This window comes from Metarhizium brunneum, chromosome 1, assembly GCF_013426205.1.
Source record: "Metarhizium brunneum chromosome 1, complete sequence".
NCBI lineage: Eukaryota > Fungi > Ascomycota > Sordariomycetes > Hypocreales > Clavicipitaceae > Metarhizium > Metarhizium brunneum.
Genome location: NC_089422.1, coordinates 8712666 through 8727987, shown reverse-complemented (window position 1 = coordinate 8727987; position 15322 = coordinate 8712666). Strand labels below are relative to the sequence as shown.

The 15322-nt window shown below is 51.9% G+C and overlaps 6 protein-coding genes across 6 annotated transcripts; 4 read left to right on the top strand and 2 right to left on the bottom strand.

The window, feature by feature from the left end:
- Positions 1-322: 322 nt before the first annotated feature.
- On the top strand, positions 323-2368 carry G6M90_00g026700 (uncharacterized protein; the record flags this gene model as incomplete). Its single annotated transcript, XM_014692430.1, has 1 exon — positions 323-2368. The coding sequence occupies one exon, from the start codon at positions 323-325 to the stop codon at positions 2366-2368; it is 2046 nt and encodes a 681-aa protein (XP_014547916.1).
- A 1825-nt stretch (positions 2369-4193) lies between these two features.
- Positions 4194-5501, bottom strand: G6M90_00g026690 (uncharacterized protein; the record flags this gene model as incomplete). Its single annotated transcript, XM_014692431.1, has 1 exon — positions 4194-5501. The coding sequence occupies one exon, from the start codon at positions 5499-5501 to the stop codon at positions 4194-4196; it is 1308 nt and encodes a 435-aa protein (XP_014547917.1).
- Positions 5502-7083: 1582 nt separating this feature from the next.
- Positions 7084-9370, top strand: G6M90_00g026680 (uncharacterized protein; the record flags this gene model as incomplete). The annotated part of the gene is made up of 5 exons (XM_014692432.1): positions 7084-7100; positions 7173-7855; positions 7921-8512; positions 8578-8944; positions 9002-9370. The coding sequence occupies 5 exons, from the start codon at positions 7084-7086 to the stop codon at positions 9368-9370; spliced, it is 2028 nt and encodes a 675-aa protein (XP_014547918.1).
- A 147-nt stretch (positions 9371-9517) lies between these two features.
- asaE_1 (MFS transporter asaE) lies at positions 9518-11013 on the bottom strand (the record flags this gene model as incomplete). The annotated part of the gene is made up of 4 exons (XM_014692433.1): positions 9518-9682; positions 9752-10193; positions 10257-10501; positions 10555-11013. The coding sequence occupies 4 exons, from the start codon at positions 11011-11013 to the stop codon at positions 9518-9520; spliced, it is 1311 nt and encodes a 436-aa protein (XP_014547919.1).
- A 609-nt stretch (positions 11014-11622) lies between these two features.
- On the top strand, positions 11623-13017 carry G6M90_00g026660 (uncharacterized protein; the record flags this gene model as incomplete). The annotated part of the gene is made up of 1 exon (XM_014692434.1): positions 11623-13017. One exon carries the CDS (start codon positions 11623-11625, stop codon positions 13015-13017), a length of 1395 nt encoding a protein of 464 aa, XP_014547920.1.
- Positions 13018-13562: 545 nt separating this feature from the next.
- Positions 13563-15221, top strand: G6M90_00g026650 (uncharacterized protein; the record flags this gene model as incomplete). Its single annotated transcript, XM_014692435.1, has 3 exons — positions 13563-14279; positions 14335-14627; positions 14687-15221. The coding sequence occupies 3 exons, from the start codon at positions 13563-13565 to the stop codon at positions 15219-15221; spliced, it is 1545 nt and encodes a 514-aa protein (XP_014547921.1).
- Between the last annotated feature and the right edge of the window lie 101 nt (positions 15222-15322).

Genomic DNA, 15322 nt, shown 5'->3' with positions numbered 1-15322 from the left:
CTCTCGACTTCATTTCATACCTGCTCCCAATTCTCCACCATGTCGCCCCCTTTCTCAGGTCCTCAGTGATATTTCGTTTCGTCACGCCGATGCCATGACTAGCCAATTCTTGGAAACTTTGATTGCCAGGGGCAGCCCACGTCAACATCCATCCTGTATCGGAAGGTACATTGGCACAATAAATTTCGCAAATCATTGCTGGGCGGCTAGAGGTTCCGTTCGAGACCAATTTGACACTGAGTTGAAGCCACAGATATTAAGCCACCTGGACGGTTGGTTTGGATCTGTGTCAAGTCAGGATTGGGTCACGTTAACAGTATACATGATTGGAAGAACAGAGAAGACAGCATCCCCTACGGTTCTATTTATATCTGAGAACGATCACTACCGGAAGGAGGCTCGGAAAGTCATCAAGGAGAGTGGCATACTTAAGCAGCACCCTGGATTCAAGACTGCCCACATATCGAGAGATCCCGGATGGGGGGGACCGCTAGAACAGTTGGGGTTATGCCAGGAAACAAAGGGGAGCATCGAAAATCCGACGGGCGGCCCAGAAACGCCAGTTTTCTACGAGTATTCAAAACGCTTGCATCCGACCATGACCATCTACGTCCGCCATGGCTCGTCCACACGCGTCGCAACTGCGAATGGCATACGATTACATGGCCATTTGTTTTACCTTGCACCCAGCCACGTCTTCTTCGACAGGCTCGATAACTCGCAGACTTCCCAAGTGGACGATGATTTTGAGATCGATAGCGAAAGCGAAAGCGAATATGACGATGCGGCAGAAGCTTCTATTACAAGCATGGGCAGTCAAAGCACAGAAGCTTTGTCTGATCAAGATGACTTATCCGACGATGAACTGCATTCCAAAACGACCCTCGATTCGCCCCAATCAAGCAACATCATGGCCTCCTCCCCAGGGCCTAGGCGATTGAGTAAATCATCATTTGCCAAAGAGCAGATCGCGCACCCTCCACGAGAAATTACAACGCCGCCATGGGCGTCCCTTAGACAGCTAGGCCTTCTATTCGACTGGTGTGTAGACCAGGACTGGGCTCTTGTAAAAGTCATTGAGGGCACAGATCCAAATATTTCTGCATTCCTCTCATCATTCGTATTTAATCCTCTTGATCTTTCTGCAGCTCGAATTGCAGTTCTCCCAAAGGATGGCGCTAGAGTTATTACACACACAGCCTCCGGCGGCCAAATGACTGGCTCCATACTTGGTATGCCGTCGTACGCTCGTCTACCACGAGGCAAATCGTTTCAAGAGGTATTTGCAGTCCACCTCGATGGACCTCTTGCGGACGGTGACTGTGGATCGGCTATTTTCGGAGCTGATACTGGTGAACTCTTTGGTCATATAGTAGCAGGTTGTCGAAGCACCGGGTTCGCCTACGTAATGGCTGCTCGCCACGTATTTCCCAAGCTTGCGAAATCTGCTCTACGCATCAAGGACATGGAAAGACGCCATGAACGCTGTCTAATATCATCCGACGACGATGCAGCGATCGAGTGGGACGATAAAGATCAGGAAATATTTGTTGTACCGCCCCGGAGCCAACACAATACCATGGTAACGCCCCTTACTTTTGGCCATAAGATGGCCGTTCCTGGGACTCTGGTTCCACGTCGCGTTGACCGACAAGACGTTCAGCAACCAGCGGATCATGCTGAAAGGGATGGTGGCTCCTTTGAGTTAACCCAGGGATTACACCTTGCCTCGCAGGCGCGCGCCCAATCAACATGGCAAGAACGATTCCGTTCGTCGGCTTCTGACCATTCATCGGTACATCCCATGTATACGGCTCATCCGGCAAAGTATGGTCCCAAGCCAGTGGGAAGTCAGATTTCCAAGGTGTATGAGCATCGTCGGATTCTCTTACCTTGCGAGTTCAGAAAATTTTCTGGCTGCCAAAAACAATTTGACCTCCACGATAAAGACTCGTGGATCGATCATATAATCGACGAGCATCTACACGGGCGCTGTCCCCGCGTCAGCATTTGCTGGTTCTGCGATGAAAGTGTCTTTAGGTCCGGTTCAAATCAAAAAGACGAGAAACTAGAATCTTTTCGTCAGAGAATGTATCATACTGCTACTCACTTCAAGGAAGGAATGACGGCTGCGGACATCCGGCCAGACTTTTACTTTCTTGACCATTTACGTGAGAATAATTTAATCGACGAATCGACCTTCAGAAGCGCAAAGAAGCTAGGAGAGCTTCCAGGAGGATACTCTACGCGACCGCCCGGAGGCAATGAAACACAAAGTGAAGTGGTTGTGGAGAGTTCAAGGTCATGGTGCAGGCGTCAATCGAGAGATTGTCAGCCCGGCTCGTCAACCAAACCAAATTCAACTTGAAAGAGCTCTCCTCAAGGTTGAACGACTCAATACTAATATTTTGTCGGTTTGTTTGAGGGATGGGATCAATCCTCGTACTCTTTCTTCTTCGACATATTGTCATGTGTTGACTCACGCAGATGATAGTGTGATGACTGGATGCAAACTTCAGTGTCTGTTGAATTGGGAGTCTATAAGTGAATCTCAGCTCCTAGAGTGCCAGGATTAAAAATATGCGAAAAATTAGTACGAAGAATTTCGAGAGAGAGGAGTTTATCAGTCTCCAAGTGCCACGATACAGCCACAGAATTCTGGATACTGTGATCCACGCGCGTGAAATTCAAAACATGCTCACAGACTACCATATCCATGGCTACAACGTACCGAAAGATCGTTGCGAAATTGTAAACGGGGTCCAATAGATGGATGATGGATCGTGGCGTGAGTTGTAGTCGGAGATGGTGGAGATGTAGTTCCCTGAAGGCCACTGTGTGTGGAAAGCTGAGGAGTGAAAGTTATGCAAAAAAGAGATGGATATGCAAATTAAAACTAAAAGAACCGAAAATACTAGAATTAACATGCCGTTAAAATGAAGTTATTGCTCCAAGCCCTCACGGAGTCCTTGTCAGCTCCGGCGGGCGGATACTCGAGAGTGTACGCAGAGGCGTAGAGGCTATAGCGACTCGGCGAGAGTTTACAAGTACTCACCAGTCAAGGTGTCTTGAACGCTATTCGGTTTTTATAAGAGTTTTGCATGGACATCCAAGGCTCAGAGCTACGAAATTAGCAAATTTGCAACGACCGTCGGAGTTGAGGTGCAGTTCCTTTGGAACTTTTGCTACCAAGGATTTATTTTACCAGTTTACCCTTTTAGGAAACTGGAGCTTGGAATAGACCGCTCCAATTAGATTTGTTACGGGCGCGGCGAACCCACGTGCACCAGTCTTTCTTCATGTTCCGCTTGCCCCAAAGCAGCAGTATATCCCGAGTCGGCCGCAAACATGAACTATTAAACTACGTATGTACTTGAATAGTCATAGAAATTTAGAGATTTTTAGACCACAGGTAATTGCATTATAAGCTTTTCAAGCCTGGCACTTGAGGTTGTGGCGACGAATTAGCCTTCAAATCTACCTGGTGCCATTGCCAGGCGCTTTCAAAAACTAGTCTCCCAAAATTCAAGCAGGTTTCAAATAAAAACACTCACAGCGGCAAGACAAGGAGAATAACGAGCTTCAGAAGTAGTTCAAACACCAGACTCTAGTGTAAAATCGTTCTGATCCTGGGTTGTGACGGAACAGTAAACAGGTGCTTGATGTTGACGCAAAACCGAAGTTTAATAGCAGGCTAGATTCAAAACAAGTAAAGTATCTAACTAAACAAAAACATAAACATATTTTGAGCAAAGGTATTCTAGATATAAGCCATCACATGCCTTTGAAACCTAGTAGTAACGATGAGTGGTGCTATGTAAAAAGTCGTAAGACCTCTGACGTTTCTCCTGACGTGATCGTCTTAGGCGCAAGTGACTATAAAAGTAAAGCCGTCAAGACAATAGCGTAATAAAATGGCTTAAACAACGCAAAAAACAAATTTTATTCCCCATTCCACACCCAAAACTACTCAGGATATGTATGCAACAGGGGACCCGACAAGGCAGATAACTAAGCAATAACAGTTTCGGGCCGGACAGCTCTTTGATCATTGACTGACCATGTGATTCATTGGTAGGCTGTCGATCCGCTTCCTGGATTGAGGTTCCATGGACTAATTTTCGGCTTATTGAGCAGCGCCGCATTTTTCTTCTTCCTGTTAGAATACAATACCGTTCATATGGGAATTAGTTTCACTCACCTCCGTTGCTGGGCTCCCAACAGTGCCCTCCGTAACACGCCCGGAACACCACGGACTTCTTGTACAAGTGGCAAAGTGTGAGTTTGGAATGAGTCTTGGTGTACCACTTAGTCGTGTCTGATATTTTATTAATGTCCGGGTCTGGCAGTTTGTCGGCGTCGACGGCAGGTTTCCACACGTCCCTAGTGTCCTCGTCACCCAGAGCTCGATCCTCAGCCCAAATCGCCGCATGAAATCGCATGTTCAAATTGTCCGCCCACCAATTCGTCATGTAATCGTCCGGGTCCATCAAGCCTCTAAAAATGGCCCAAGTTCGGTCGTCTTGAGCGGGCGATTCCTTGAACCACATCTTGCAGAACTCTTGTATCTTATGATGACGCTGATCGTCATCAAGATGGACAATTTGAACTGGGTTTCTTCCAGAGTCTCCAAATAGCTCCGGATCCAGTTTGCGAGGTTCTTTGCCGTGCAGCGTAATCGTGAAAATTGCCCAACGGTCGGTTATATCGTGATTCTTGGCTAGGGCTAGAATATCGAAGCGGTTGAAAAGCGGACTCACAAGTCCAAGTCCTCCCTGTTTCCAGCTCCGCGGCACATCTTCATCAACTGGAAATTCTGGCAACAACTGTGTTGGGAACGTGATTATTTCTTTTCTTTTCACAACTGCGTTGCAACAAACGAGCAGTTGATTCAAATCTGAAATGTCGGTTGTCGTTGGTGTTTCGAAAAGGCCATCTGATGGAGTAGATTCTGAATCTTTTCCTTCCTTGACTGCTTCTGGACTAGATTTTGAGATTTTGTCCGTGACTACTTTAAAAAAGTCATCCAATGGACTGGATAGTAAATTTTCTCTTCCCATTGATTTGAGGTCCCAGGTGATGAGCCACGTATCCGGCGGCGTCAACGGACGGTTTCGGGTGGCAATGACGAACAATGGATTCGGTTTCTTGTTGGTGAAACCATATTTTGAGGCGACTTCGTACGATTCTTTTGAAGCTTTGTACCATGAAGGCGGTTTTGTGTGATGCACGCGGGCTTCCCATACCGAATTGTCCTCTGCCGGTTTGTCGTCACTATACGTAAAGACGAATTCGACGGTTCGATCTGGCAGGGCAAGGCTCCAAATGCCCTCTCGAAGATGTGCCGGCACTGCACCGAGGTTGAATATTTGCAAGTCTTCCGTCATGTCTTCTATTGGCTTTTGACGGGAGCTGAAGGGTGCTAGAGATGTTGAAGAACCATAAAGAGGGTGAGGCGGTTCTGTTGGAGTAGCAAACCAAGTCAAGTCGGGGTATGTCATGGAGAAGAGTGACGAGCCATTTATAATGTGCACCCATTGACAATTCACGCGCATATATGAACGTGTTCTACACTCACATAGTAGGAGAGCACGCCGAGTTGTGTCGGCGTCCGGCGTCTGTTCAAGCAAACAAGCACACACCTCGAAAGAGACCGAGTTCATGGGTCCTAGCTATGAATGACACGTACCGCGCCTCAAAGGGAAGCACACCATCTTTCAACATTTCTGGGGTTGTGCTCAATTGCGCTATGCTGGCGCTGAGACCATTCGTCTGACGGACTCACCCCCTGCATGGCGTAGGTGTAGATGCGTTTTTCTTCAATTCCATATGCCATTTTCTACTGTCTCATTCTCATGGAAAAGGAGTCCGGTAGTTGCCCGTGCACTTTAGAGGATAGGTCGCGGAAGCAATTGGAACCGAGTACAGTGTCGTTATTGCCATTACAAATACACCTTTCAGCAAGAACCGGCACCCTTTGTCTAAGACGAACAAAGGATTCAAAAGCGTCACAAGAGAGACATATTCATAAGTCAAACAAAGAAACGCGCATGTTCCTCCGTTTCAGACACGTGGCCTTGTGATTCAGCATTCACGTGAACGTGCCTTTGTACGCGGCACGTAGACATCATGTTGAGATGGGGTTCGCGGGCTGTTGAACATTCATTATGGGACGTGTAGTAGAGAAGTGAGTACGTGTTTATTATGAATGGTGAAAAGAAAAAAAGAAGATTGACAGAGCTTATGTACATGCACAAATAGTCTTCTTGGCTCAGCATGATCAGGGAATTCATTGATACCCAAGTGTAAGCGCCGTCCGACAGCCGCCATTCGGAAACGCAAAATACAGCAACAATTCGGAGCCTGCACTGCACTGTCTTTACTCGTAGCTTAAATTGTCTCGACATGGCTGCAGAAGGTCCGAGGAGCACTGAGGGACGAGAGCTGACCGTTGACGCTACATGCACAAACTAGCCACACCCACCAGCCGTCACTGGCTCCTCCCATTCGGACTTCGATGTTCGACTCGGAAACTGAGTTTCTTTCATCACCGCGTCAAGCCAGGCGCGGGGTTTGAGAATAACGGGCGCCGTATTGCCGGCGATGCTCGGGTGGCCTAGTGCGGACAGTGTTTGGGCCCTCCAGCCTTCCAAGGCACAAATGGATGAGTCTGGTATGACAATTTCCGACGACAACTGGCATGGAAGAGCACTGCCAGTATTCACCGCAAGTAGGGGCCACCGTTTATAGTGATTCCAGACACTCGGAAGTAGTAGTGAAGGCCACGCTGGCTTGTCTGCCGCCGTGCATGATGCAAGGTCAGCCCAAAAGGCACTCCTTCATAAGGGTTCAAGCAAAAGTCTTGGCACTTGACTTGACATTATTTATCCTCGTTCATCGAGCCTCAAATATAGCCGAAATGCGAAATGTGGGGCTTCTGTGCATTTGTCACCGTACCCATCAGTTGATCAAACTCCAGAACCGGCTCCTCGGATTTGATTCTTCCTTCTCCCATTCCCGAACCCTGAGGCTCAACAGTGAACTTTCAGCCGCATCCCAGACCCGACCCGTGACGAGCCAGCCATGCGATCCAGCCTCTCGTGCGATGCATGCAGGCAAGTCTATCTCATCAACGCGGAATAGGTCAATTCATTTAACAGTGTGATATGCAGGCGATCCAAGCTCAAGTGCATACACGAGGGAACCGCGCCATGCCAAAGATGCCGCAAGCTGGGAAACAGAGATTGCGCCCTGACCCGACCGGTGTCAAGAACACCGCGTAGTAGCAAGGCGAGACGTAAAGATGTTGGAGATTCAGCAAGGGCAACGGAAACTCCCCGACAAATTGATGATTCCATCCTCGCCGCGCCTCGCGCCGCTCCTGATGCCGCCCGTCGCCAACACACGCAAAGCGAGTCTCCCACGCGGTATCGAGCCCAGGCGAAGCAGCAGCCGTTGCCCCCGTCCGACTACACGAAGCAATTTGTGAGCTCTCACATTGACAATCTTTCCAATAGCGTGATTCTCCAGGCCGTCAATCTTTTCATCAATACATTTCCGGAGCTCGCCATCTTGCATCTTCCCACCTTCATCGCGGAGCTCCATGCGGAGCGCGAGCCCGAAAGCAAGGTTCTGCTCGGTGCCGTCTTGGCAGTGACCAAGGCGCAGTTATCCGTGCAAAGCGCCTCGTGGGCCGATGAACTGTTGTCGCGGGAGCACTATGCTCTGTATGCAAAGGACGTGCTATCCGACTTCATTCTGCAGCCACCCAAAGTGCAGATTGTTCAAGCCTTGTTGATCATCACTCTTCACGAATGGGGGACCAGAGACTTTCACAAGGCATGGGTGTACTGTGGTGAGTAATGCGCCGCCTTTCCGGTTTTCCTTTGCCAAGTTTCACGGGTGCTGAGCCAAAATCAGGAATTGCTATTCGCATAATGCAAGCACTGCACAGCTTGCGAGCGGCACCCTACCCGCTCGACATGACGTCCGAGCGACGGCACGACTCTGTTTCGTTGGCTGTGGAAACCAGAACCTACTGGGCTTGTTTCATCATGGACTGCATGGTCAACTCGGGCACGTATACGCCTCCCATGCTTCCCATGTCGGAAATGGAAAAGATGAGGATTGCCCGGCCGCTGAGCGCTGTGGAATTTGCCTTTGGGCCCGACGCACCGCCGCAGGCCGTGGGCGGCCATCACTCACTGGCAGGCCAGTCGACGGGCATGCTCGATGTGACGCAGAGCTTTGAGATTCTCGTAGGCGGCTTCGATATATGGGCGCAGGTCATGACCTTCATCTTCAACGACGGGCGCCGCGCACCGGGCATGTGTGCGCCGCAGAATTGTCCCTGGGTCCCCGGGTCGCCGTGGTCACAATCTCGAAGTCAGTTGGAGGCTTGGCGGGCAGGCCAGCACCGCAAGCTTCATTATCCCAGCAACTCGGTGGCCGTTCACATGACCCTCGGGTTTGGCGAGACGTTTGTCTACCTAAATCTCCTGTACTACGTGAGGTATGTTATCCTTTCCAATAACGGTAGATGACATCGAAATGTCCTCCAGGCTTACACCACCGCAGCACCCTCATGCTTCATCGCGAATACTTCCCCTTCCTGCCGACCCCGGAGTCGGAGCCGCGCGGTCCCGTGGACCAACCCATGTTGGAAGCGCCCGCCCCGGAAGGCTGGTGGAACGAGAGCTCACGACTTCTCTTTGGCGCAGCAGAGCACATTGCCACCGTGTTGCACGAGGCGTCTGAGTGCGGCGTGCATCTCATGACGCCCTTTACTGGGTTTTGTGCATTCTCGGCCGGCTACCTCAATCTCTACGTGTCCAAGTATCCCCGCATGAACCTCGACCGTAGCCCGCGAGCAAAGGAATGTCTCAAAATGTGTCTGGACTATTTGGAAAAGTTTCGACACGTCTGGAAAATCGCAGACGGATGGGTACGGCTCTCGCACCACACATGTAGCCATTGGCGCGCTGACATTGGGGGCTTTTAGATCAAGACGATACATCATGCGTCTGTGCTTTATGAACGGGCCACGGAAGACCGTACACGATACCAGGGACGGACTCGGGCAGACTTTGACACGCTTCATCAGTCGGTCCACGAGTTCCGTGTTGTGGATAGATCCGACGAACATAGTCGGGAGATACGTGGCGCAGAACGACCCTTGGCGCCGGCGACGTCTCCTTACACGCCGGGGGCGATTCCAGAACATGAGCTCGACACCAATACCTTGCTCAATCAGCTGTTCGCCGAAGTTAGTAACAATCTGGAAGAGCAGGGGGCGTGGTCTCAATGGTGGCCGGCAATTGAACAGGTCGATCTTCAATCAACTGGGCATTCAATGCCAATGGCGCCCTGAATGAGTAAGTTCTTCTTTTTTCATCGCTATGTCTATCTAGAAACCAATGCGCCGAATAATGCAACTTTTATACAATGACGGCTCTCATCACCGCTAACAAATGCGTCCATGTCAAGTCATCAGAGTCATTATCTCCCCTTGCAAACATCACACTTTTGTGAAAATCTTCTTCGAGTTCATCAGGCGAATAGCAACCATGAAGAATATGCCGACAAAGGACGCAGCACCGGCATAATACGCAGCAGGTCGGTAGAGGCTGACATCGGTCCCAGTTCCCGCCAGGGAGTACAGCCTCGCAGCAATCGGAGTGCCCTGTTGCCGGTGTTAGCATTCTGCGTAAAAGGAAGAGGTTCCTTGTTCATGATTCGGGTTTGTATTTACCATAAAATAGCCAAAGATCCAGGCTTGCCACAGAATGGGCAAAATGCCCATGGTATTAGGAGCCCCAAAAGTAGTTCCCACCGCCAGGGGGAACAGACTAAAAAAGGAGCCGCAGCCAACGCCGTTGATGATGGTGAAGAAGACCAACAAGCCCATGTTTGTCACAAACGGCCAAATTGCCAATGCGCTCACACCGCAGAACAAGAGCGAAATGTTGAGACTGTTAAGTGGTCCGAGGAATGCATCGGCAGAATACCCAGCAAACACACGACCAAAGGTGGATGCGAGATTCCATATCGTGAGGGCAATGATGGCGGTTGAGCCAGAGCTGCCGATTGATCGGGCGAAAATGGGAATAAAGTACGGCGGGACGAAGAGAGGGAAGCACGCAATGGCGCCGCCGAGGATGAGAAGGACGAACTTGGGCTCCCGCCATCGATACCTGGCCACCATGTTAGTTGAATGAAGAAGTAGTCATGTTTTTCAACGCGGGAGTCTAGCGTACCACTGGAGCTGCGGAACGGCAGACTTGGACAGCAAGGGCTGCTTGATGCAGTACGCGGCCGGAAGACAAACCGCCCACAGCATAAAGCCCAGGATTCTAAACGTCCACTCAATCCCAACCTTGTTAACAAGTTCGTTGGCGGCAACGCCCATGACGGCGGCACCAAGGCTCCCTCCCCCAAAGACAATGCCCGTCGCAAGACCACGATACCTGCGGAACCACTGCAGCGGCGCGGTCGAGCAGGGCTGGCAAGCGGTTAGTAAGAACAACCACCTTCATATAAAAACAACCAACGTACCAAAATCGTCAAACCTCCCCCGACACCAAATAGTATGCCGTGCGTGATAAACAAGGCCCACAAATGGCCCACGACCCAACTCGACAGAAACTCGCCCAGTCCCAGAAACACGGCGCCCACCAGGGCCGTCCTCCTGTAGCCAAACTTCCTGACCAGCTTTCCCACCAATATACACAGCGACACCATGAAGGACGTGGCTAGCGATCCGACAAATGTCAGCGTCGTCAGCGAGTAGCCCTTTGCGTCGGCCATTTTCGCCTGCAGTATGCCCCAGCTGTATATGACGCCCATGTACATGAAGAGAGACATGGACGCGGCGGCCACCACCACCCATCCCCGCCAGGTGTCGAGGTGAGCGTCGTCCTTGGGCGGGATACACTGCTCGGGGCCTGATTCCTCGCCGGTATCAGAGGCCGACGATCCGGGTGTGGTTGGCGGCTTCTCGGATGCCGATGCCATGTTTGCTGTCTGTCTTGGACGTGCAGTATGGCAAAGTTGGACTTTATTTTTCGAAAGGGAAGAAAGGGAAGAAGTCGGCTGTTTATTATATTTTATTTGGTCGGGTTTGTGCTTCTAATCCGATGCGTTTACAGCTATTTGACTCCATTTCTGGTCCATTTTTTCACGTCTTGCTCTTCCATCGTGTGGATACTATTGTCGTGGAAGTCGGTGATGGTGGGGCGTTGTTGCTATGGATGTATTCCCCTGTGAAAGCGGCCTTGCGAGATCCATCTCGGGCCGTCGCCTCGGCTTTGAGATGGGCAAGGCTAGTGGTGAAGCCGATACCGGGACCAGGGCGAAATCCTACCCAGTTTCATCGTCAGTCATATGGAGAACTGGTTTGACATTTCTGTCAATTGACACACGCCCTTTGGTTGACGTCGGATTTCGGCTCTGGAAGGGGGTGTTTCCTCGGATTAGAGTGTGAATATAAACTGCGAGATGGCGTTACACGGCATGCATTGTCGACGCCGTTTTGGGAAAGCCTTGCATAAAGTCAAAATTCGGGAGATGGCCTAAAAAAAATACAGTTGAAGCCTTATAGATTTTGCGTGTTGTACCTGTACCATGGCGCCTCATTGCACGGCAACACCAACCACCGGCGAAGCGGCCACCGCTGCACAACACAACGGTCACCTTTTGCATAGGTCGCTGGCGAACCCCCCGCACATGGTGGAATCCGCGTCCGGATGCACCTTGCACCTCTCCAACGGCCGGGCGGTGGTGGACGCCTGCGGAGGTGCCGCCGTCGCAATCATCGGCCACGGCAACCAAGAAGTGCAAATCGCCATGGCCAAGCAGGCCCAGAAAGTCGGCTACGTCCATACGCAGTCGTACAGCACACCCGTCGCCGAGGAGCTGGCCGACCTTATTCTGGACGGGACGCCGTACGGGCTCGAGAAGGCGCTTTTCCTGGGGAGCGGGAGCGAGGCCGTCGAGGCTGCGATGAAGTTGGCGCGCCAATACCACTTTGAGAGGAACGACACGGACAGGATGCACTTTGTTTCTCGGAGGCAGAGCTACCACGGGAACACAATGGCCTCCATGTCCGTGTCGTCGAATTTGGCGAGAAAAGTGCCCTACAAGGGGTTCGAGTATCCGCATGTGTCGCATGTCACGCCGCCGTATGCGTACCGGTACAAGACGGACGGCGAGACAGACGGGCAGTTTACGGACCGGCTGTTGCGGGAATTGGAGGACGAGTTTCTGAGGGTCGGTCCCGGCAAGGTGATTGCTTTCATTGCCGAGCCCATTATTGGCGCGACGGCCGGCTGCATCGTCCCGCCGGCGGGATATCTCGCCGGCGTGCGAGAGGTGTGCGACAAGTACGGCATCCTCTTGATCTTGGATGAGGTCATGTGCGGCACGGGGAGGACAGGCACCTTCTTTGCGTTTGAGCAGGAACATGTCGTGCCGGACATTGTCACGGCCGCCAAGGGTCTGGGAGGCGGTTACGCCGCAATTGCCGGCTTGTATGTCCACGGCAGGGTCGTTGATGCTCTCCGACAGGGAAGCCAGGCCCTCAACCACGGCCACACGTACCAAGCTCACCCGGTGTCTTGCGCCGCCGCCTTGGCCGTGCAGAAGATCCTGAGGAGGGACGGCCTCGTCAACAGGTGTCGGGAGATGGGTGTTGTTTTGGAGAAGCTGCTTCGGTCAGAGCTGGCCGAGTGCAAATCTGTCGGCGATGTCCGGGGCCGCGGGCTGTTCTGGGCCGTGGAATTTGTCAAGGACGGTGCCACCAAGGAGTGCTTTGATCCTTCCATCGGGTTCGGCGCCAAGGTGACGCAGGCTTCTTTCGAAAGGGGAGTTGCTGTGTACCCGGGTGCTGGGACGGTGGATGGCGTCAAGGGCGATCATGTGTTGTTGGCGCCACCCTACACGGTCACGGAAGAGGAGTTGGCGACGATATGCCGGACGCTGAAGGAATCTGTCTTGTCTCAAGAGGCACAATATCTGTAGTTGGTGGCGGCACATAATAGATACGCCGGGCGCACGCCGGCCGTAAATAGGCAAATGCGGATGCCATCCATTGATTATGTGCGCTCGAGTGCTCGTGATTCCGAAGTTTAAAGTTCCAGGTTGTCCACAATGAAAGCAGGCGCACCCCGAGCCGCACCTTCCATCCATGTCCATTCGATCAGCCCGACGGGGCCCCGCTCTGCGGCACTTGACCTGGAGCCCGTTGATTGATGCGCAGCTTGACTTGGCTCCTCCATCCTTTCACTCACACCCGCAGTCACTCAGTCACTCACTCACTTGCAGGCCAGGATCACCAGTCGACGCCCGCATGGGTTGCATACAGCACTGCCGCTTGCCGCTGTCCTCGTAACGCACATTTCTTTCCCGCCATGGAGCATCGAGCCATTCCCCGAGTCTCGGTGGCCTGCAGCGCATGCCGAAACCAACACCTCCGTTGTGATGCTCAACATCCCGTTTGTGGTCGATGCCGCTCCCTCTCAAGAGCTTGCTCGTATCCCGAGTCGAGAAGAAGCACAAAATTCAGAATGCAGAAGCGCACCGCTACAACCGATGCTGCCGTCACCGCCGCCAATGCGTCGACTCCTCGTCAGCTTCAAGTCCTCACGCCAACAAATACAAATACAGCTTCAAACGTCGGCAGCGACGCTTCCCTGGGCTCCGATTCTTCACAGTCACCCTCGGCATTGACCGTGAGATCTTGGTCAGATAGAGACACTTCACTTTTAGACTTGTACTATGAATATTTTCATCCGAGTCACCCGTTTGTACTGCCTCGGCGAGCCCTTCAGGCCAAGCTGAGCCTCTTGGATGACCTACCAAGTCTTCGGCTACTAGTCAATGTCATGCAGTACATTGGTTCCTGCTACAGGGACCCGGTCGCTCGTCAACATCATCTCCGAGCAAGCATTTACACTTCGGACGCTGCTGTCGACGGCTTCACTGTCCAGTCCACTCTGCTCATGTCCTTGGCTGAGAGCATGTGTGACGAGGTAACTGAAGCCGAAAAATTATTCGTCAGGGCATTGGCGCAAGCACGACTCATTGGCATGAATAAGAAGAGCTTTGCGGACGCAGAGGCGGGATTTGATCCAGTTCTTGCCGAGAGTTGGCGTCGGACGTGGTGGATGGTCTACGTGGCTGATGCCAATTACTGCATCATCCGTCAAGACTACAAAACGGCTCTACTAGGTGGCGAGAACAGCGTGGACCTGCCTTGTGAGGATGAATCTTACGACCAATTGGTGAGCCCAACAGTACGGACTTGGTGCGCCAACTCACACTGACCTACAAACTCAGACAATACCGCCCACTGCGTCAACCATGTCGGATTACCAGTGCCGCGAGTATGCACTGGACGACAAGTCATTCTCTTCCTTTACCTATCTGATCGATGCAAATCGCATATACGTCAGGGCCATACGCTCCTCGACACAGTATTCGGGCATTTCCCAGGCAGAGATGATATGCGGCAATATGGAAGCCGAAATAGCCTCCTGGTTCATCATGCTGCCACCTTCAAAGCGTGACCTCCCAGTCCAGCAGGATGCCATGAATCAGCTCATGTTCCAAGCGCACATAATGATGTATACGTGAGTAAAGCAAGGATTCCACCATCATTGTACTTATACATTGGCTAACAAATATCCAGCGCTCTTGTATTCCTACACCGCCCACTTTCAAACCTAAGTTACAACGCCGCCGAGGCCCTGTCAGACTGCGGCAGCCCTCCCCCGCCTCTGCGTCCCGAAGCCAGCATCGGCAGCATCATGGATCATCAGAAGCACGCAGACAAGCTCTTCGACGCCATTCGAAAGCAGAACCAGTGTCTCATTCTGCTCCCCATGCGCGCCGCCCAACTGTCTCCGTTTCTCATCTGCACCGTCGCTTGCTGCACGATTGCCCACCTGGTGGCCTGCAAGGAGGCGTTTGCGCCAGACGAGGCCGAGATTGCACGATGCCGCATCCGAGTCTCCATGGGCACCCTCAAGCACTACGAAGATATTTGGCCCAAGGCAAGAAAGATTCTAACACAGCTAAAGAAGATTGCCCACGCTGTCCTTCAGGCTGGCGCTGTGGCCCAGACGCCAATTGCCGACTTTGAGATGCTGGCGGAGCAGGACGCCATGTTTGCCAACTTTTTCGACAGGGACTGGTTACAGGCGTTTGAGGCGAGCGCAGCGTGAGGATTCTGGAGTCGACCGGGCAAAATGCTCGCGTGTATTATATTACGAGTCATGATTTGTATGTGCGTAGATGCCAATTGATTCCTCTGTACAACATGCCT